Source organism: Camelus ferus, chromosome 30, assembly GCF_009834535.1.
Source record: "Camelus ferus isolate YT-003-E chromosome 30, BCGSAC_Cfer_1.0, whole genome shotgun sequence".
Lineage (NCBI taxonomy): Eukaryota > Metazoa > Chordata > Mammalia > Artiodactyla > Camelidae > Camelus > Camelus ferus.
The window spans coordinates 1,187,145-1,209,460 of record NC_045725.1 but is presented as its reverse complement, the minus strand read 5'-3'; the positions used below and the strand labels follow the sequence as shown (position 1 = coordinate 1,209,460).

At 48.1% G+C, this 22,316-nt stretch overlaps 1 protein-coding gene and 1 non-coding gene across 3 annotated transcripts in view; one reads left to right on the top strand and one right to left on the bottom strand.

Moving 5' to 3' along the window:
• The window catches only part of PARD6G (par-6 family cell polarity regulator gamma), a 57,718-nt gene extending 39,765 nt beyond the window's left edge, over positions 1-17,953 (bottom strand). For both annotated transcript variants that reach the window (XM_032470684.1, XM_032470685.1), the window contains exon 1: positions 17,655-17,953. In XM_032470684.1, coding sequence (XP_032326575.1) covers positions 17,655-17,726 — 72 coding nt within the window. In that variant the 5' untranslated portion in view covers positions 17,727-17,953. The remainder of the gene's footprint in view (positions 1-17,654) is intronic.
• Positions 3,366-3,500, top strand: LOC116660690. The gene has a single exon (XR_004316306.1). It is a non-coding gene; the product is annotated as a small nucleolar RNA SNORA16B/SNORA16A family (small nucleolar RNA).
• Positions 17,954-22,316: the final 4,363 nt, after the last annotated feature.

Below are 22,316 nucleotides of genomic sequence, written 5' to 3'. Positions count from 1 at the left end.
GTGAAACACCTAATGTTTACGCAAAGCTAGTAGTTACGTCACCTGGACGTCATGTCAACCAGCCAAGGGCAATTCAACTTAAACCATACAAGGGTGAGTGGTTCTCAAATCTGCAGGGGTGTCAGAATCATCCAGAGAGGCCCTAAATTCTAGATGGCTAATCCAGAATGCAGCCAAGAATCTGCATTCTTAACTTGTTCCCTGGAGAAGCTGATGCTGCTGATCTGGGGAACAAACACATAAAACCACTTATTTTAAGGGAATCGGTCAGTCTCCAGACCTCAACTTATACAGACCTCTGAGAACCAGTGTCTCAGATCCCATTTCCCTTCTAAAAAGCAAGAGGAGTCAAACTCCTCGCCATCTTGCACAGCCCCAGGAATAGAAAACCAAGACACACAGCAGTGGGACAATCCAATGGACTTGCTTGGGAATAGCCATCTTTAGTGACTAATCAAAACTCCTGAAACCTGCCTCGCACGTGCTGGGGCCCAGGGGGCCGCTCCTCCTCCTCTGCGGTTGTCAGAGGTGCCTCCCCTCGAGGCAGGGTCCCAGTCCCTGTTACTCAGAGACAAGCATTAGTCCAGAAGCCCTTCCCAGTACTTACTCCAAGAACCACCCCCGGCAGCTCACGGTGAGCACCGCAGCATCTCTCTTACACACGGGGGTTACATCCTGGGGATACAGAACTTCCCAAGACACAAAAGATCAAACCAACAACATAAGTTTAATGCGGCTTTTTTTCCATCAGTTATCCAATCATATCACCAGTGTTTATTCAATAGCAGTCAGCCTTCATCTTTCCCATCTCGTATCTGACACAGGCTAACGTCCAGAGCACTTAGTTTTTGTCACTATACGGCTTTTCACTAAATACATAAAAAGTTTACCTATGTCTTAGGAAACTAGTAAGAGTATTTTTGGCTTTTTAATATAATTCTTAGATGAATATTCCCCTCAACTGAACATGACACAGTTTGACCCAAGGGACACTGGACACCTCAAACTAGACTTATGCCACATCCTACATTTTAAGTAATGAGAAACAGTATGCGTTAAATAACTTAGTTCTGCAATGTTTTGGTCCTAACTGCATTTGGTAATTAATCTAAGATGCATCTTAATTTGTTTCTTAGTTCTTTTAATAAGTTTCCTCAAAATACATGTGAATTTGAAGTGAAAATGAATTCTGACTTTTACCTGACAATGCAAGTTCCATTTGTGTTTCATAAAGAGGCTGGCTTTGTCAGTCCAGCTATATGTTGAATATGCTTCATATGTTGAATGAATTCCAAAGTTGGACGGAGGTGTGAAATGTGATATGATAAAAGCATTTTTCCAAAATTTTTATTGTGGCAAAATGTACATAAAATTTGCCGTCTTAACCAGTCTTAAGTGTACAGGTCAGGGGCATTAAGTACTTTCACGTTGCTGAGCAGCCATCACCACCATCCACCTGCCTTAACTCTTTACCTGGTAAACCTGAAACGCTGCCCATTAAGCAATGCCTCCCTATTCCCAATCCCAAGACCCTGGAAACCACCACTGTGCTTTCTGTCTGTGATTCTGACATCTCTAAGTACCTCCTGTAAATGAAAACACACATTGTGGTCTTTTTGTAACTGGCTTATTTCCCTTGTCATATGTGTATGTGTGTAGCTATAAATCCCTTATGAGATATGTGATTTGCATATGCTTTCTCCCATTCTGTAGGTTGCCTTTTACTCTGTGGATTTGGGCCCTTTTAAGGAGAAATGTTACATCTGTAACCAGGGTGCTGGGAGGGAAGGATGGACTTTGTGATACAGTTCTGTGACTTGGCATAACAATGCAAGTTTTTCTTAAAACTTTCCTCAGGAAGTAGGAAGCGTCATCTAAAATCAGTGACAGAGACAAGAGACGACCTCCCAGAGTAGGGCAGCTCCCTGTGGGGTGTTTTGTGGGTTTGATTGTGGGATAACAGGTGAAGGAGTGAAGCTCAGTGGTCACTATTGTTATGAGCTCTGCCACAGGAAACACATCCACAGTGAGACACTGAACATCTTAGTGCTGCTTTGATGTTGGTTCAGGCATGTTCATAGGGATGCCTGACCCTAATGCAGTAGTCTTCACGTGTCACATACCCCGTAAAGAATTATGGAAAACTACCACTATGAAAAGAATAATATGCTTTTAAGTTGGCATCTAAATTGTTTATAATAAAAATAAATAGTTGCAAAGGATATAATTTCCAGTATGCTATAAATATTTCATTTAAAAATAAATATTTTATCATATGATCTTTTAAATATAGTCAACGAAATCTAAATGCCATAGTAATTTGATACTACCATGATGCATTTTTAAATAGAATGAACAAGCTCTTTTATAACAATCAGAAATTCAACAAGGCTCCTTTTTCTCTTTGATCTCTTGTTTCTAGTACACTGCCCCAAGAGAATTTAATCCAGGTATTTTATCCTAATAATTTAAGTTTGATTACCCTATTGGTCTTCTCTACAACAAAAATAGATAAGTTGAAGTTAAACATTTTTTCCCAAGGCTCTCTTTGTTAAAAATATTTCTAAGTTGTTTCTAATGAATATAGAGTTTTAGTTTTGAAAGGTGGAAAGAGTTCTGGATTGAATGCACAACAACGTGAATAATTAACACTGCTAAACTATACACTCAAAAAATGGCAAAGACGGTAAGTTTTATGTGTATTTTACCACATTTATAAATCAAGTAATGTACAATATATAAAAATAGATTTTTACAGCAGAAAGTTTCTAGACTGTCATTACAATTATTAAATCATAATTGGAACAAAGTTACAAAACTTGACAAATAATTATTAGCCTTCCAAAATAAACATTTTAAAAATCTGTAGTTTAATGAAAAATGTTTAAAAGTGTTTACTGCTCAATGAAACAAGGGTAGCATCAGTTCTTCTGCTGTTTCTCATTGTTGTGATGTCAGCACTGAGAAGCCTTTTCACATAAATGAGGCAGGAGTGAAGGGCTCTGGAGGCGTGAAGATGCTCAGCCCTGTGACTCCCACCGAGTCACGTGCCAGAAATAAGTAATCCTGGAGTGGTCTATCATCAGAATGATTTCTAACAATCGTTAGCTGACAGTTCAGTTAGGATAGCTTTCAAGTTTGTTGAAAACAAAGAATTGGAAACCACGTGAATTGTGAGATTTGTTGCCCGGTCAGGACAGCCATCCACTTTTTCAGTTACTGGTAACTACACCAAGAATTATGTGACAACGAATTGTGCTGGGTAATTCCTTCATTTAGTGGCAACTTGTTTGATCTAATACAATGGGGAAGTAAAAATATAAAATTAGCACCACATGCCAATATGCTTTTAAAAATAAAATGCTTTTGTCCCTTATCAAAGCTGCAGCTGCTTCCACATAGCTACTGTGGTTGAAAAGGAGCCCAGAGTGACATTTTTCCTTGATGGTCGCTGTTCTGTTTACTGTAACTGATCTGCAACATTTCAGGAAAAGACAGCTATTGTACCTGTCATTTCTCAGCTATAGCCAGAGGCCCTTATTAAAACTGAAACATTTCCAGAGGCCAGCAGAAATGTTCCACTGCAGTGCCAGATGGAGAGTCCAGGGTGACTGAAGTTGGTACTTCTGGTGAGTGAAGACTCGTCATGACAGTGATGGAACACTGGAGTCTCAAGACCTGGTTCCCCCTGGGTTTTACTGACAGTGCCTGATACTAAGGGATACCAGCTTGTTCCTGGAGCTGAGCCTCTAGAATAAGTAAAGCTGACTTCATCTGTAATTGTGGATCTGCAGAGTTGGGGGAGAAACACTATGGGAAGAGACAACAGGCTCTTTTAAGTGGAAACGTGACTTTTTTGGGCCGATGTTCATGCCTGGCATATAAGTGACCAATAAAAAACTCCTGCATGTAAAAAAAAAAAAATAATGAAATTTTTTTTCTTAATGAAGTCGGGCCCTTACTTAACACCATTACAAATATGAACTCAAAACGGATCTAGGATGAAATGTAAGACTTAAAACTATAAAATTCTTGGACAAAAACATAGGGCAAAAGTTTCAGGACATTGGGTTTGGAAATGCTTTCTCCATATGATACCAAAGGCAAAGGTAACAAAAGAAAAAATAGACATTGAACTTCAGAAATTATAAATTTTGTGTATTAAAAGACACTATCCAGAGTAAAAAGGCTTTAAACAAGGATACAGTTGTCCCTCTGTATCAGAATCCTCAGAATCCTAAGAAGCTCAAGTCCCTTATATAAAATGGCACAGTATTTGACTATAACCTTCATACATCCCACTCCTGTATGCTTAAACTCTAGATTACATATAATACCTAATACAATGTATATGCTATGTAACTAGTTGTAAATACAATGTAAATAGTTGCTGGTACACAGCTAATTCGTTTTACTTTTTGGAACTTTACAGAATTTTCTTCTGAATATTTTCTATCCATATTTGGTTGAATCCACAGAAACAGAACCTGAAGATGATGAAGGCAGACCGTATTCAGAATATATGAAGAATTCCTAAGCAAAGTGTGGTATATATATACAATGGCATGTTATTCAGTCTTAAAAAGGAAAAATCTGGCATTTGCTATATAACATGGGTGAACCTTGAGGACATTATGCTCAGTGAAATAAGCCAGTCACAAAAGACAAATACTGTATGATTCCACTCATACGAGGTATTTAGAGTTGTCAAAATCATAAAGACAGAAAGTGGAATAATGATCACCAGCAGTGAGGAAGAGGGAGAATGAGTAGTTATTGTTTAATAAGCATACAGTTTCAGAGGATGGGTGGTGGTGATGGCTGTACAGCAATGTGACTTAACATCGCTGAACTGCACACTTAAAAATGCTTAAGATGGTAAATTTTAGGTTCTGTATATTTTAACACAATTAAAAAAACCCCTAGGGTTCCTTGTCAAAATGTCTAATTCTAGATATGGGTCAAGAAATTTACATGAGCCTCTAAATCTCACTCTTCTAGGAAGCAAGGAATTATCAAAGACTACCAGGGTCATATCAAAAGGACTCAGGAACTAGCTGGAATCATCTCCCACAGCTGAAGATGGGACCGTCTGCACATGTGGTCATCAATAAGGGTAGTAATTGCTGTGGACTGGCACACATCCAATGTGTATATAAATGCATTTGTTTCTAGTGTATGGACTAGAACACACCCAATGTATATAAATGCACTTGTTTATAGTGATAAACAAAATTTTATTTTTCACTTTTTGGAGGATGTTAGGGAACCAAACCACTACTTTGAAAATCAATAAATAAAAGGAAAGAATCAAGCACTTTTCCAAAAGTAACATCACTCACTATTGGGAAATTCACAGATGTACTATCCTCATTTCCCAAAGCTTGCAGATAAATAAACTGTCATTCCATTATTATTTTGATAATATTTTTTTGTATTTCATAGCTGACTTCACCTACAACTGGATAGTAAAAATGGAGGGGTTCACCTCGTTACATTTTTTAAAGTTAACTCGTATATGAAATAAGGAAGCCAGAAAGCAAAAGTGAATTGACTTCTAAATGAAATTCACTTTTCTTTTCTTTAAAATATTAAATAAGTAATCAAATGGTCATTAGGAATTAGGAAACAAACTATCTATCTATCTGTCTATCTATCTGTCTTGACTCTCCCCTCAGGAAGAGGGGATACTTCTGACAAATGCTTGTTGAATGAATAATACCTAGAACCTAGTTGCTATAAAAGTAATGTGTTACAGAGTAAACTATGTTACTGATAAAGTTCTTGGTCAAGAAGCAAGGAGACAAAAAGAATGCTAGAAACCCAAGATAACTAGGAACTTGGGAAGCGCAAGTTACCTGCTGTTCTAAGAGTTAATCTTGAAGTACTTCTGAAACAGTGAAGTAATGATGGGCAAAGATCCACTCCTCTATAAAAGCAATGAGAATACTGGCAAAAATGGTCAAAAATCAACCTTTTGAGAAATCTGGAAAATAATCAAAAGTTTACAAGCAATAATCCAAGGTGTGTTTATTCCAGAAAAACACTTGAATCTCAGAACGGCAAGCTTTGTGGTGTTTTAACTTTCTATCCCTCATTCCTCAGCTTTGAAAACCAGCAGCCTAACAGCTTTAGGGGGCAGAACCAATGTGGAGCTCACCAAAAGCCCCATAGCCACAGAAGTGTCATCATTAAACCGCTCACAGGTCTCTGGAAAAGCCCTGTTCACAGGGTTTGTCTTAATTTGACTTGCGTCAGAGCTCAGCCATTGGGAAAAGCTCTCTCCTCAGGGCATTTGTTAAGAATAATCAGCAGGGATTGTTTAATTATTAAAGGCTATATGATAAAAGGTTTATTTTTAAGTGGAATTTTTACAACATGATGGAAATTACATCCTTCGTAACTATACTTATTATAAGAATACTTAGATGTAAACTTCAAAATATATTATCCCCTCTATGGAGATAATTCTCAAAAGTCTATTTAATGGGGGGCTGAAACGTTTGAAGGTTACTGCATTAGGGTATAGAGATCTCTATGAAAGTACCTGAATCAAGGTACCAGCCGGAACAAAAAAGAATTGGACAAATAAAATTTAAAAGAAGCTGGGGATTCCTACCTGTTAGGATGACTACTACCAAAAACCAGAAAATAATTTTTGGTGAGGAGATGGAGAAAATGGAACCCTTGTGTACTGTTGTTAGGAATGTAAAATTATACATTCATTGTAGAAAATAGTATGGAGGTTCCATAAAAAATTGAAATAGAATACCATATGGCCCAGCAATTCCAATTCTGAGTATATACCCAAAATAATTGAAAGCAGGGTCTCAAAGACATATTTGTACACTCATGTTCACAGCAGCATATTCACAGTGGCTTAAGCATGGAATGGCTGCTAATGGGTATGGGTTTCTTTCCGGGGTGAAGAAATTGTTCCAAAATTAAATAATGGTAATGACTGCAAAACTCTGTGAATATACTAAAAACTACCAAATTTGTACTTTAAAGGTGTGAGTTTTATTTCATATGAATTATAGCTTCCAGAGTTGCTATTTTAAAATTTCACCTCAAAGAATAATTTTTTTTAAACGGCCAACTGAAGTCTGCCTGGAAGCTGTGTTCAGAACCATGGAAACCCCAGGAGGTGGTGGTGGACTGGTGCAGAGGGAGACTCTGCTTTTGCTCCAGGCAGACATGCGACCCCAGGGGCCAAGGGTGCAAGCACACATCAGTTCAGAAGATGAAGACTCACAAGGACTCAGGGAAGCCCACCCCCACCCCTACCTCTGCTGGCCCTCGCAGAGGAGCAACAGGATGTGAGACTTAGTCCAAGCTGGTAGGGCGAGCTTTTCCAGTCGAATTGGTCCAACAGTGTTGAACTGGCAGGGAAGATCGAGGGCAGGCACTCTGAACAGGGTAGAACTTGCCTCCCCTTCACACGCCCATCTCCACCCTGACCCCAGACTGCAAAAGGCCTTCAGTCCCTCTTCGCCAACTGAGAAACTAAAGCTTTACATGAACGATGTTTCTGGGGCCATAAAGCTCTGGCAATATACATGTATTTTCATCTTCAATGTCATGTGACTCCAAGGTTAATTTAGTACCATCACCACAATCATTTCTTTCTTTCCAGGTTAAAAACATTAAAAATGTAAAATTCTCTTTTTCTTGTTACCTAAGGTCTCTCTACAGTTATCTATATGTTTAAACAGATCCACTCTGTATAGAGACATATTTAACTCAGAGCATGAAGGGCTCATTTGGTGTGCACTGTGAGTCCTGTTAGCTGTCTTCCTGTCCACAGCTAAGCAGTAAGTGTCCCAAATGGAAGCGCCCTTCCAGTGCTGAGGGGCGCAGAGTCAGACAGCTACCTGATCTCAGGCTGGGAACCAGACCACATCTCCTGACCGGCTCCGCGTCCCGTCTGCAGCTCCCAGCTGCCGCCGCTCCAAGACAACCGCAAAGTGCATTCTTTTACAGCTGAAAATACGGTCCTCAGGTCCACAGTTCATCTTAAACTCACTCAACTACTATTTACACGCAAACTCTTACATGGCACGTTTTTGATGATTAAGGCACTATCCCCAAAGAAGCTGCGGCACCACCTCTGAGTCTGAGTAAAACAGCCGCCACACTCCTGCTTGTTGCTCCAGTGTCCGAGGGAAGGGGAGGAAAGTTGTACACAGTGTTGTCTTCTCACGCTGTGGTCTTGCTAACTCGGGGGCTCCTGGGGCCTGAACCCTGTGTGATGTCCCTCCACAACCCCTCGGAGGGCCAATAAATCACTGTTTCCCTCACTTGGGGAAAGGCTGTGAGAGGCAGAGACACACACGTGGCTGCATCTCTATGGCTACTTGGGGGCAGGAAACACACATTACTGTTACTTCAAGACCCCTGGGAGGGATGGACTCTCCCCTTCAGAGATGTAGCCAGCTTGAAATCCAGAGGTGAAAATGCTCTCAATGTCTTCGCCACAGTGTCTGACTCAACCACCCTCCACCCCCAGCTCGCCTCCCCCTTCAGGCTGCTTTTCACAAAAAAGGGGAATCGAACCTGAAGGTCAAAGGTCTGTAACTGCTCCCAGCTCGGGGAGGGGGTGTAGACAGGGTAGGGGACTCCAAGCTCGTGGTGAGCAGGGGACACACCTTCTCCAGGGCAGGCACCCCAAGGCAGCTCCTCCGCTGAGGAGCGCAGTGTGGCTTTCTCAACACGCCGTCTCTCACAAGAGCATTCCCTTGACGTCTGCCCAGACATATGGAAGCTCCCCGTCACCTTCCAGGCAAAAGGAGCACGTTCGTGTCAAATCTGGGTCTGTGTCCTGCTCACCCCTGCACCTGGACAGCTGCAGGCCAGGAGCCAGCTGCCACCTCCCCTCCATGTGGGGGACCGTACCACAGGCAGAGAAGTCTGTTTCGTCCCATAGCAACACCCGCTGTTATTCCAGACCAGTGAGGGAAGTGAGGTCAGGACTTGTGGGTGGGGAGGCAGTGGCTCAGGCCCCCAAACCATGGAAAACAGGATACGAATATTACTTTCGTCTCCAAATTCCTCTAGCACAGTGGACCCTCTAAAGACGCAGCTTCAGACGCCCTCAGTTCTCTTCCACAGCCCTTACCCAGGGGCCTCACACCCCAGAAGAGGCCACTTGAGGGGGAACTTTCTGGACCTGCATGTCAGTATTCCACGTCCCAATTCAGAAGCAAAGACGCAGAGAGATCTGCTGTGTGGACTGGCCGACATACACTCCAGCTTTCGACACACACACTGATGTGATAAAACGGAAAATAAACCTACCCGCTCACAGGCAGGACCTGAGGAGCAGCAAAGAAACTCCCAAAGGACAAGGGTGTGACTCACCGGCACCCTCGGCTGTGCGAGAGGGGAGCTGAGGGCAACACAGGCAAACCCCAGAGTGAAGGCCACACTGGCTCCGGGCCCCACAGCCCAGCACAGTCATGGCGGCTGTGTGGCCTTCCTTCCACACATGCAACTCACGTAATTCTCAGAGGGGTGCTTTTTCACCTTCGTCAAAGAGACTGTGGCACGTGCTGTCCTGTGACCCGTCGAGCAGCACCAGGCCCATCCCTGCTCCCCTCGCCTCCCAGCTTCTCCCACGACGCATGGCCCTCTAGAAGGGCCCACCAGCTGGGAGCAGAGGAAGCCGACGAAGAGAGAAAGCAGCTCAAACCACAGAACTGAAGGGAGGACCGGCAAGCCCTTCATTCCTCTCAGACAAATTCCTGCTTTGTCTTGATTTATTAATCAACCAACACTTAACACGCTGTTGTTCAAGGCCTTGAGGAACTCCCGAGTCCTCAGACATCTGAAATCAGCTGCTCCACCCACATCCGGTCAAGTCCAGGGTTGGAGCCTGCACACCTAGTCGAGAACAGCCACACCAGGTTGTGCGTTAGACTGACCAGGACACCCCCGGCCAGCTCCCTGCAGCATTGCAAACGGCTAGTGCAAGTGTGCTGAAGAGGAACTCATGCAGGAGGCTGTGCCCACCAAACTCCAGAAACAAGCAGACCTCCACCCACAGACAGATGCACAGTGGAATACTCTGCATCCATTAAAAAAACAGGTCTCCAGGCGCACACAACATGTGCAGACCCTACGGACAGTGTGCACCGTGACATGGCGTCCGAGAACAAGCACATTCATCTTTGGTGACAGAGACCCTGATGGTGCTTACACCGGGGGTGGGCTCTGACTCACAGGGCATGAAGGAGCCTTCCTGGATGCTGGAATGCTCCACACCTACCTGGACGTGCATAGTGTTCGTCCAGGTGCACAAACATGTAAAGTTTCATCAAGCACCACACACACTGAATTCACACGGGAGAGACCCCATGGTGTTAACAGTTTCCTGAAAAGGCAGCTGCTTGAGGCTTGAGGCCTGGCAGAGCTTCCTGGGTGAGAGCAGGAAAGGATCGGGTTGCAAGAAACTCAGCCTCGGACCGGGAGGGAGAAAGTAAGACTTTAACAGGGCCAGGCCAAGCAGGAGGGCCTGGGTGGTTTTCAGACTCTATGCAACAAAAGCTTTTTTTTATTCCCACAAGTAAAATGTGACCTACATACCCCAAAAGACAGAGCAGATGCTCTGGCTGGGGATGGTGAGAAGAGCCCACCCCTTTGGGGACACAGCCTTGGGGAGAGACAGAGAGATGGATGGTGGGGTGCGGGAGACACATCCCTGACCCCAGGAACCTGGGAAGGACTGAACTTAGGGGATGGAGAAAGGAGGCACCAAAAGTAACTGATGTCACAGCTGTAACAGTGAGTGCCCCGTCCCACGGGTAACACGGGGCTGCCTGAGTGGCTCTGGAGGAGGGAGCGTGTGTGGCCTATGGGGTTACCAGGGAGGGTATGAGCACTGTTTGTGGAGATGCCCAGGAGCCAGGCCCCTGAAGCTCTTGGCCTACAGGGTGGCACTAAGGAGATAAGGGGACACTAGCAGCAGCAGAAGCAGCAACGTGGACTTACAGACCAGCTTCCTGGGAGCTTTCAAGGTTTCCCCTTTTTGTTTAGCTCATCGTCTACCCACTTCTTTCCCTCCCTCCCCATGGCACTAGCAGGCAGGGAACAAGGCCCCTAACCCCTCTCAGAGATGCCCTGGGAAAAAGTCATTGCTGAATCCACTTTTGGTCACCTTCCTCAAAAAGCAGTTCTTTTCCAAAGTATCCTAACAGACCACTTCTGAGCTAGGAGCTGTCAGGAAGCTCCAGTTGTTCCTGATCTGAATTCAATGCCACTAACGTTTCTTGGGTACCTACTGCATGCGAAGCACTGCTCTTCACATTTCCGAGGCTGAGATTTTCCTTGGAGTGGACTACTGAGCAATGCAGTACCATGAGGAGGACTGAAGAGACCTCGGATGAGGAGAAGTGGTGCCCAGAGCCCAGCTGCTTCTGGCGGCAAGGAGGGGAGAGGATCTGTGACTCATCGCAAAGCAACCCCCGAGGCTCCACTGTTGCTGATGCCAGAGAACAGATGAGAGTGGCTTCTGGGTGCCTGGGTGCCGTGGCTGGCCTTGCTGGATGGGCAGGGTAGCCAGGATGCACCCAGAATCTCTGGGCTCAAGACTGAAGCTGGATTTGGTGATACTTTGGACATCAGCATGCAGGACCCCTGCATCCACCCACCCCCACCTGTCCACGTGGGACTGACCATCATGGCACTATACATTTTTAAGGTGGGGGTACTGTCTATCTCATTTACCTTTGTACCTAAGCACTAGGCCCATGCCTGGCACACAGTAGGTACTCAGTAAATGAATACATGAATGGATGAATGGATGGTGGAATAAGACTTTTATGAACAACTACTGAATAGAGGACTTCCCTCAAGGCCACACAGCTTAAACCTGCTCTAGAGATGGAGGAAAAATTCACCTTCCTCCCCCAAAGCACTTAGGCCTTACCCTACCAAGCTCTCAATCCAGGGAGCTCGTGGGGGTCTGTCTCATTCCACGCTGGGTGAGCTGGGACCCCCTGCATCAATACCCAGACCTGGATTTCAGGGCTTGTCAGAGAGGAGGAGGCAGGAGCCCTCCTCCATCGGTGGCCACAGGCAGCTCGTGTTAACGAGCACGGAGCCTGGAGCCAAACGGCCCAGGCTCTCTGACCCGGGGCAGCTCAGTGAAAGCGTCTGGATTTCAGTGTTCTCTCATGCATAGTGGGGGCGATCACAGAAAACATCCTGGAGGGCTGTGATGGGGATTAAGGAACTATTATTTGTAATTGCAGTTTATTTAGAACAGTGTCTGGCATACATACACACATACATATATATATGCATATGTATAAAACAAGTTTTAAGAAACAGTTCTGAATGCAACCTACACAGAGCACAGTGTCCAGTCTGGGCCATCTCTACTCCCTCAGTATGTTCAGGAGCCCAGTGCGTTCTGCTTAGAGGAGGGTACGGGGTGCATGCTGGGGCTAAAAAGGGGCCCAGCACCTCCCATTGCTCCCCGGGTTCACTGCGAGGAGAACTCACCGGGAGGAGGTGAGGAGCCAGTAAACACATGAACAGACAGCTGAATAAAGGCACCACCATCGTCAGGGATGCTTCTGCTGTCCTCAGCCCAAGCTCCCCCTTGCTTGCCTTGAGAAGTCCAGGAGGCCCCTTCATGGGAAAAGGTCACGATGCCTCTTCCTTTTCACGAATTGCTGATTCTGGATGTGACAAACATCAGAGCTTCTGACACCTTGAAGCAACCTCGAATGGTCGCATCGCCCAGTCCCTGACACGCCTTCCTATCCCTAAAGTTGGAGGAATCCTCTCTCTGAAATGTCACGGCTCCCAGGAAAAGGCTTGACCCCTCGCTAACTAGGGTGCCTCGGGAAGGCTCATAGGACTTCCTGCTTCTCACAGGTCACAGACCCAGGAGACGTAGGTACGGACACCGTGGGTGCCCACCTGGGTCCTTGATGAACATCTTCTCTAGAGGCAACTTCCCAAATCAAGTCACCTAACCTGTTTAAACACAGACATGCACAGATACAACAAAACCAGAATCTTAAAAGGGTGTAGCCGACACACACAGGTGAGTCAAACCATGTCAGGCGGTTCTCAACTGGCCCACAGGAGGCAAGTGCCCAACCACCCCATGGGGAGGGCCTGGCCTGGGCTCCAGCCCACCAGATGGAAGGGCGTGGCCAGGCAGCCAACAGCCTCAGCCAGAGATAAGATCCGGGACCAGAGGAAACACGCGGACTGAACACACGGTCACCTCAGCACCATCTGCACTGACTGGAAAATCTCCTGCAGACAAGCAGAGCCATAACCATAAAAAATAAGAACACCAACCAAGGAAGGATGCAGGAAAGAAACAGGAAGCTAAACATAGCTAACAAATATAAGAATTTTCTATTCAGAAATAACCCAAGAATACAAATTAAAACAATAAAATTTCACTTATCTAATTGGGAAAGAACAAGAAAATACCCAGTGCCAGAGGCAGGTAGGAGGAGGGAGAGATGGATGGACAGACGTGAAGCAGGGCATACACATCTATAGAAGAGACTTTCTGGAAGAAAATTCAGCAATGTGTATTCAAAGCCTTAAAAATGTGCATACTTTTCACTCAGCAATTTCACTTCCAGGAATCTGTCCTAAAGAAATAATAAAAGTTCTGCAGTGAATTAAGAGAATCAGGACTCTATGCACTTTAAATGATATATATAATCTATAAGTAATCTTTATATAAAACTTAAATATAAAGATGTTATTCACATTGTTTACTCTAGAAAAAAAGTTGGAAATAACTCAGAAGGAACACTGGTTAGATTAATTATACTTTACACATAGGATATACGTGTACTATGTAGGAATACAATGCAGCCATTTCAAATAATAGGTTTTCTAAAAATACGAATGATATGAGAAAACAGTTACAATACACTGTTAGGCTGAAGGGGAAAGCAGGCTCTGGGTAACACATCTATAAAATATGACACTGATTCTGTAAAACAAGACGTCTGCATATATATCTGCAAATAAAGGAGGACTGAATAGAAGCTCATCTTTGGATGTGAGAATTACCCCCTTTTGTGTCTGTTATGGGTTCTCCATTTTCTACAATGGCAATGCATTTGTTTAGAGTCCAAAAAAAACCTCCAGCATTATCTAAACAGAGCAGCATAAACTGGATTAAAATTTTCAGTAGTGTTATTCTCCCCCAAACACAATGGACACAACAAACCCTGGAAGTTTAAACATAGTCCTCGGTCCCTGTCTCCAGCATCGTGACAAGGGCCATAAGATGAGAGTAACACAGGAAGAGGTCAGAGGGTGGAGAAAGCTCGGCCTGGAGAAGGCGTCAGATGGGCTTTGAAGGAGAGGGTCATCAGGATAGGGCACATTCTTACAGAAAACATTTAAGGTGGGGGAGAGCCACATAACCAGGGTCGCAGAGGTCAAAGAGGGCACGGATGAGACCTGAGTGGTAAAGAGACCAGGACAACAGAGACCTTGTTTAACGCAGGGTCCTCCAGCCAGAGGTTGGGGGCTCAGGGTACAGCACACTGCTCTACCTAGAGTAACTGTGTTCCTTTAGACTTTTTCAGGCATATGCAGATGCTGGGAGGACTGACAAAATACTAATGTAGTTAAAGTCATTGCAGAGTTCACAATGGCACTGTGTAGCTTTCTGTCTTCTCCTCAAATGACCAGTCTTCTCCAATTACTCTGCCCCATGTAGGACACCCACCACCCCCAGCACTGGCCTTCCTGTTGTCCCTCTGATGGGCCAAGACTTGTTCCCCTTGGCCTGAAACATGCTCCTCCAGATTTCTGCACAGCCCCTCCCCACTGCAGGTCTTATGGGAAGAGAGGCAGAAGTCAGAGTGAGTGTGAAGTGAGAGCTGGGAGGCCAGAAGTGCATGCTGCTGGCTGTGGGTGGGACCAAGGAATCACAGGTATTTCAGCAGAAATGTCTCAGGAAGAGTAAGGGGCTACAGGATGAGGAGGGCCACCAGGTCCAGACAATGTCTCCAGGGCTTTGGGAACTGAGCAGCTGTGGCAGACAGCTAATGCAAAAGTTCTGAGGATCAGAGGCGATTTTCAGACCCAATATCCTGGAAGAACACAGAACCCTGATCTGCTGTGCTTAACTGTTACAGCTGTGGGTGCCCTGCAGTTTAAAAGTGCTTTCACCTTCATTACCTCATTTGGTCCTGGGAGGTAAGCAGAAGTAGGCAGTGGCCATTTTACAGAGAAAATAACTGAGGCTCAGAAAAGTTAAATAACTTGCCTGAAAGCTCAACCGGGTCGGTGGCTGACCAGCTGGACTCAGCTCCCGGGCACCATTTTCTCCACATACAAACCGAGGTGTTTTGGCGCTACACTTAGACTGAATAAAGACATCACTGTCATAAAGCTTTGCCTCCTGTATTTTGACAACAGCAACCCTGTAGGGATGGACTCCACGGCTGCAAGTATCAACTCAGGGGGTCAGCAGGAAGGCGTGTACAGAGGGAAGAGTCACATGGACCCTCTGGACAAACGGTAAGGGAAGCCCTGTTGTCTGAAAGGGTGTGGGTGTGTGTGTGTGTGTGTGTGTGTGTGTGTGTGTGTGTGTCTGTCTGTCTGTCTGTCTGTCTAACCAGCCAGCCCAGCAGGGCCCAGGTTGCTGTGGCCTTCCAGGGGTGCTCTCAAATTCACCTAAATCTCTGGCTGTCCCACTGCCTCCAGGGGAGCATTCACTGCATCTGAGCTTGAACCCAGGGTCAGGGAGTGGAGGAGGTGGGGCAGCCTGGGGCAACCTGCTAGGCCAACAGAACACCCACAGCCCCCAGTCCCTGAGGAGAGGCAAAAGCAAAAGGCAGACCCTTCCTCTCCAGCCCCAGCGGTCCACACGCTGCCGACAGTCCAGACTGCAGGACAGGACCTGGTGAGGGCACTTCCTCCAGTGCTGTCCCTCTGCAATTGTGCATCTGGTCAGGCAGCTGCAAGCCACACATGGCCACTGAGCACAGGGATGCGGCCAGTGAGAGTCACAATAGTGTGTGACGTTAATGTGAGCCAACTTACACTTAGAAGTGAGTGGCCACTAGGAAAGGGCAGCAGGAGGTCCCCTTGTGATAGAAGCATTCTGTCTGGTGACTGTGCTGGGCCCACGGATGTGCACGCGACAAAAGTGCAAGACCTAAAAACACCCGCGAGCGACTGCAGTGAGGTCCTGGATGTGACTGTGATACAAGGGCGTTTCCGTATTCTTTCTCACAACTGCCTGTTAATCTATAATGGTCTCAAAATAAAAAATTAAAATAAAATGAAACACTTCCTGTGCTCAGTGGGCACTGCAGAAGCCAGTGAGCTCTAAAAAGCCACATTCTCACTGAGCTAAAGAAACCTCGACTACCTGGCACTCCCACTCATGCTCGTCGGCTCTTCCCCTCACACACCTCACAGCAGGCACCTGTGACTTGGGGGCGTGGGGGCTAAAAGAGGGGTGAGTGCAGGGCGAGGGTCACAGAATTAGCATTCGGGGAAATTAGATATGAAGGGTTTAAAAAAAAGGACTGTCCGATAAAATGGTGAGGAAATTCCTCAACTCAGCTGCAGTGGGGTTTCTGCAGAGAACCGCCCCCATCCTCGGAGGAAGCCCTGGAAATCCTAAACCAAAGGACCCCCGCTTGGCTGGCAGGGCAACCCAGGCAGGAGGGCCTCTGGACTCTTCTTCTCAGACACCCGGCCAGGGCACACCCACCCCATGACCCAAGTGTGCATGGAGTTGGAGGTCAGAGCCCACTCTCCGGTCTGGCTGCTCTCCCACCACTCAAGTGCCTCTCTCTTGCTTTACCGGGGCGGCAGGGGGGTGGGGTGGGCAGGGGGCGCAGAGAGAAAGGGCCAGAGCGGGCTCCCAGGCTACAGTCAGCTCAAGGGCCCCCTCCTCCAGGACCCTGAACGACTGCAGCTCCTCCTCTGCCGTGGGGTCCACCACCGGGACCCTCGCAGACAAAAGCGTCTGCGGTGAAGAAGCCACCCCCGCAAAGGGCAGGAGCGCCAGATCCTATCAGCCAATTACCTAAACGCGCAGCTACCCGCAAGTTCAGGCACGCTTGGGCCAGGGCGCGGGCAGCGGGAGGGGCCGCCCGTCTGTCGCGCCCGGGGAATCTGGGCCTGGGGCGCGCCGAGAGGCTCAGGGGCTGGTACGCAGGGCGGGCCTGGGGCTGGGGTCTGGGCTCGAGGTTGGGGACCCGCTGCTCGTCTCCCCCTCACCGATTGCGAGGCTCCTCCGCAGCGACGGAGGCGGCGCGGTCAGGGCCCTCCCTCTCCCTGGCTCCCGAGGCCCCTCCATGGCCCCAAATCCGAGCAGCCCTCAGGTCGCCCCGGAAACGTCGCCCCTCCACCGTGCGGCGCGCCGGGTCGCCTCCGGCTTGTGGAACAAAAGAGCCTCTCCCGCGAAGGGTCCGGCGGCAGCACGGCCCTCTGAACGCCGGGGCTCCAGCTGGATCCTATGGGGCTGCCGGGCTTTGTGTGCGCGCAGGGGCGGGAAGGACTGCCGGACCCCTGCACATCCCATGGACGGCGCCGCGCTCCAAAGTTGTCGCCCGCGCCGGTCCCTCTCGCACCGCCCAATCCCCTGCGGGCGCCCATTCATTCGCAGGTTGGGGGGCGCAGACCGCCGGCCCCCGACTCACCTTGCTCTTGACTTCCACCGCGCTGCAGTCATAGAAGCGCAGGGTCTGAGACTTGTGGAAACTCCGGTTCATGGTTCCGGACCCGCTCAGCCTCGTCTTCGCCCTCGCTTCTCGCTACGGGGGCTGCAGAAGGACCCTGGGTGCGGCGCCCCCCGCCGCGGCCCCGGCCCCGGCCCGCGCTCGCTCCGCCGCCGGGCTGCTTAAGTGCAGCGGCCAGAGCTGGGCTGGCCGCGCGCCTTGGGGACTCCAGGGGCCGCGCACGGGAGGAGCGGGGGACGCCGGCGCGCGCCGCCCCGAGGTCCCGCCCCCTAAGCCCCTAGGACCCACGTCCCGCCCGGTGCCCAGAGGATCCGCCTCCAGTCCCCGCCCCGCGCCCAGAGGGCCCGGCCTCACGCCCCGCCCCTCGAACCGAGGACCGGCCCCGCGCCCCGAGCACTCGTCCCCCTAGGACCCGCCCCACGAACCCCAAGGAGTCACGTCCCGCCCTACGTCCCGAGGACCCGCCCCTGATGTCCCGCCCTGCTCCCCGAGGACCCGCCCCACACCGGAAAAGCCCGGCCCACGTCCCTAGGACCGCCCCACCAGCCCCAAGGACCCGCCTCACGTCCTTATGATCCACCCCGCGGGCTTCAAGGACCCGCCCTGTGCCCCGAGTACTCACCGCACTCCTTGCTGACCTGTCCGCAGAGCTCTGCGGACCCGGTCCCCGAGAACACGGCGCCATTCCTTGCCCGGCACCTCAAGGATCCTCCCGCGGACCCGCCCCCGAAGACGCGGCTAGGTGCGCGCTTCTGTCTGCAAAATCCAGAGCGGGGAAGGGAAGCAGCGCCGACCTGCCCGGCGCGCTTCATTCCCACCTTGGCGCCCGCACTTTTTCTCCCTTGCTCGCTCCCGCCGGGGTTTTGTTTGCCTCCACCCCTTGCCAGGGAAGGGACCTGATTTTGGCTGATTTTTAACTTTGTCGTAGATGATAGGGGAATCACCGGAGGCCTGACACCTTGGGCCCACCTGTCCGTACAGCTGCCAGCTGGTAGATGGTCCGGGCAAAGGTTCCGCAGGGAGGCAAACCCCTAGGGCATAGCTTAGCACAGGTAAAGGTAAAAGGGATACGGAGAGGGTCAGAAGCACCTCTAGGCCTGTCTGATGAGAAAGATGACTTATGCCGAGGCTGGTAGAGAAAGGAGTATGTCAGCAGCAAGAAGGCTTCAGCTGTTAGCACTGTGGTCAGTGCTTACCATCTGGAGAGCTCTGGGAGCGGGGTTGCCAAAACCCAAATCCTTTCCCCTGAGGAATTTGTAATGAATCTAAGAACCCAGGACAAATAGGGGTTTTAAAAGTATTACAAATTATACTATATGAATTTGCCGGAGGCCCAGGATATATTGAGAAAGACTGTGTCTGTGAATGGGGTCACCTAAAAGAAATGAGTAGGATGGAAGGTTGGAGAGCGACCAGTTCACACTATGAGAGTGTGAGCCCTTTGACCTTCTGGGTCCAACCCACTTTATTTATTTCTACCAGTTAAAAAGTGTTAATTTTACTTCAATAAGTGTGTCCAGTCCTTTGCATTAAAAAATTCCTAGCTGACACATCAAAATCAATAATCCATGAAACTCCCTTGGATGCCTCACTGGGTGGGACCTGGCTGGGGAAGATGGAGACTCTGGGTGGCTCAGATCTGAGGGGAGCTGCCTGATGGCTCTGTCTCTGTTCTTATTCTGTCCAGGGAGAAGAAAACCTCAGGACAATGAAAGGAGGGCCCAGGGGAAGGGGCCCCTGGGTGGCCAATTGGTTTGTTTGTATTTTCTTTACTTTAGGGTCCATTCTGTTAACATAGTAGCTTTATTAGGAAATCACTCGTATCTTCTAGGTTTCCAGTTAATGCAATCGGTTTCTCTTACTTAACTTTTAATTTCCCCTCTCTAGTTACGTACAGAACTGTCACATTTAATGAACAAGTATTGGTACCTCATCATTAACTGAGATCCGTGTTTTATTGAAGTTCCATTTATTCTGCCTTTTCTGTCCCAGGATCCCATCCAGAGCACCACATGTAGTCATGATATCTGTTTAGCCAATCTGAGTTTAGGCAGTTAGGCTTAGGGTTAGGGTCTTGGCTAAGGTCAAGGTCAGGGTCATGGAAAATGTCAGGGTCAAAGTCAGGGCTAGGGTTAGGGCTTAGGGTTAGGCAGCTGAGAGCAGAGCTGGCTGCTGGGTGCAGGTTGGGCAGTGTCTCCTCTCCCTCAGCTCAGTGTTATCTCACAGGCTCCACAGGGACCCTACACTGTCACCAGGAAACCACACACTGGCTGGATCGTGCAGGCCGAAGGCAGCCCCTAGATGGGCGGGGAGGCAAGGCTACAGCACCCTGGCTGGACAGGCCCTGGTTGGCCAGGACCACAGCAGGCTGGGCAGGTGTCTGTGTGTCTGAACTTCTGAGCCACACACCCCTCAGTTGGAATCACCCTGCGGGTCTGGAGGGACCTAATGAGATGAGAACGAGGTCCAGCAGAACTCATCCACAGAGGGGCTGGGAGCAGTGGGCAGGGAGGCCCAGAGCAGGAGGCACAGCCACTGCGAGCAGGAGCTGTGGACCAGCTAGGCCGAGGCCTCTGAGGCCTCCCATCTCGAGGTCTCGCTCCCACTGCACTGTGGCTCAGGGCCCCGCCCGTCACGCCCACCCTTTGGATGTGGATGGTCCTCACAGGGCACCACTGCAGGAGCACGTATTCCTCCCATCACTGACGGAGCTGGACTTACTGGTTTGCTTCTGAATGTCTTGCCAGCACCCCAGTGAGGCGAGTCTGATGGTGCACTGGGATCCACAAACTTAGATTAGATCCTCTAAAGAGAAGAAATGAAACTGGAACCTCAGCCTTTGAAGGAAACCAACACTTCAAAAGCAAAAATAAACGAGTGGGACTATGTCAGACTAAAAAGCTTCTGCACAACAAAGAAAATCATCAACAGAATGAAAAGACAACCTACAGAATGGGAAAAGATATTTGCAAGTCATATGTCCAGTAAGGGGTTAATATCTAAAATATGTAAAGAATGCATACAACTCAACAACAAAAGAGCAAACAACCCAATTAAAAAACGTCTAGAGGATCTGAATAGACATTTTCCCAAAGAAGACTTACATATGGCTAACAGGCACAGGAAAAGACATTTAACATCAGTAATTATTAGGGAATGCAAGTCAAAACCACAATGAGACAGCATCTCACACCTGTCAGAATGGTTCTTATCAAAAAGACAAGAAATAACAAGCACTGGTAAGAATGTGGAGAAAAGGGAACCATCGTACACTATTGGTGGGAATGTAAATTGGTGCAGCTGCTATGGAAAACAGTATGGAGAGTCCTCAAAAATTTAAGAATAGAACTATCATATGGTCCAGCAATTCCACTCCTGGGTATTTATCCAAAGAAAACAATAACACTAATTAGAAAAGATACATGCACCCCTATGTTCACTGCAGCGTTGTGTACAACAGACAAGATATGGAAGCAACCTGAGTGTCCATCAATAGAAGAATGGATAAAGAAGATGTGGTGTATGTATACATACACACAATGGAATACTACTCTGCCATAAAAAAGAATGAAGTCTTTCCATTTGCAACAACATGAATGGACCATGAGGACATTACGCTAAGTGAAATAAGTCAGACAGAGAAAGACAAATACTGAGTGATTTCACTCACATGTGGAATATAAACAAACAAAATCATGAACAAACCAAACCAAATGAAAGCAAACAGGTAGATACAGAGTAGTGGTTATCAGAGGGGAAGGGGTGGGAAAGGGGAGATGTGGGTGAAGGGGATGAACTGTATGGTGATGAAGGAAAATATACTTCTGGTGGTGCACTCACTGTAGTGTATACAAAAGTACAACTATAGTGTGGTACACATGAAGACATAAGGTGTTATAAACCAAAGTAACCTCAATGAAAAAAAGTTTTTTTTAAAAAGATGAGAGGAAAAGTGATTCTTTGCATTCCAAGGACTGCAGCTTTGGACAGCCCACTCAGGGCCTCCAAGGAACCCCAATTTATTCCAGCATAATTGAGGCTGACTGTCCCCTGGACAGAAATTGGGCAAGTGCATGGATGTGCTCAGAGCCTGCACTCGGGTTAGGGTTAGGGGTTCACCAGGGAGGCTTTCCTAGGTCACCACCCACACCCACCACCTGCTTGTCCACTTCCAGCTCAGGCCCAGAAAGGGCCCCATGGGCCACAAGACCCATGGCTCTGCCTGGTCCCTCTCCTGTGTCCCCTGCAGGGCCAACAGGAACCCACACCTGCCTGAGGCAGTCTGTCTGCTCTGTCCTGAGGAGGTCTCTGTGGCATCAGGTAGAAGAAACAGGAGCCACCCTCACACAGCAGAGCAGCCAGCACCCAACTGCTGACCTGGTCACTCTGGGTGGGCCCAGGTGGGGTTCAGGGACCTGCAGCATCTCCTGGTTCTCACCTCATCCCAGCACTGCCCATGGGTGAGTTGCTAAACACCTCTGTGCTGGCAGCAAAAAGAGGATGCTTGTTCACACACCCCTCCCAGAGCATGGGGCTTAGGTGGGCAGGCCCTTCCCAGGATATGGAGCTCACCTGGGCAGGCACCCAGCAGCCCACGGGGCTCACATGGGCAGACCCCTCTCA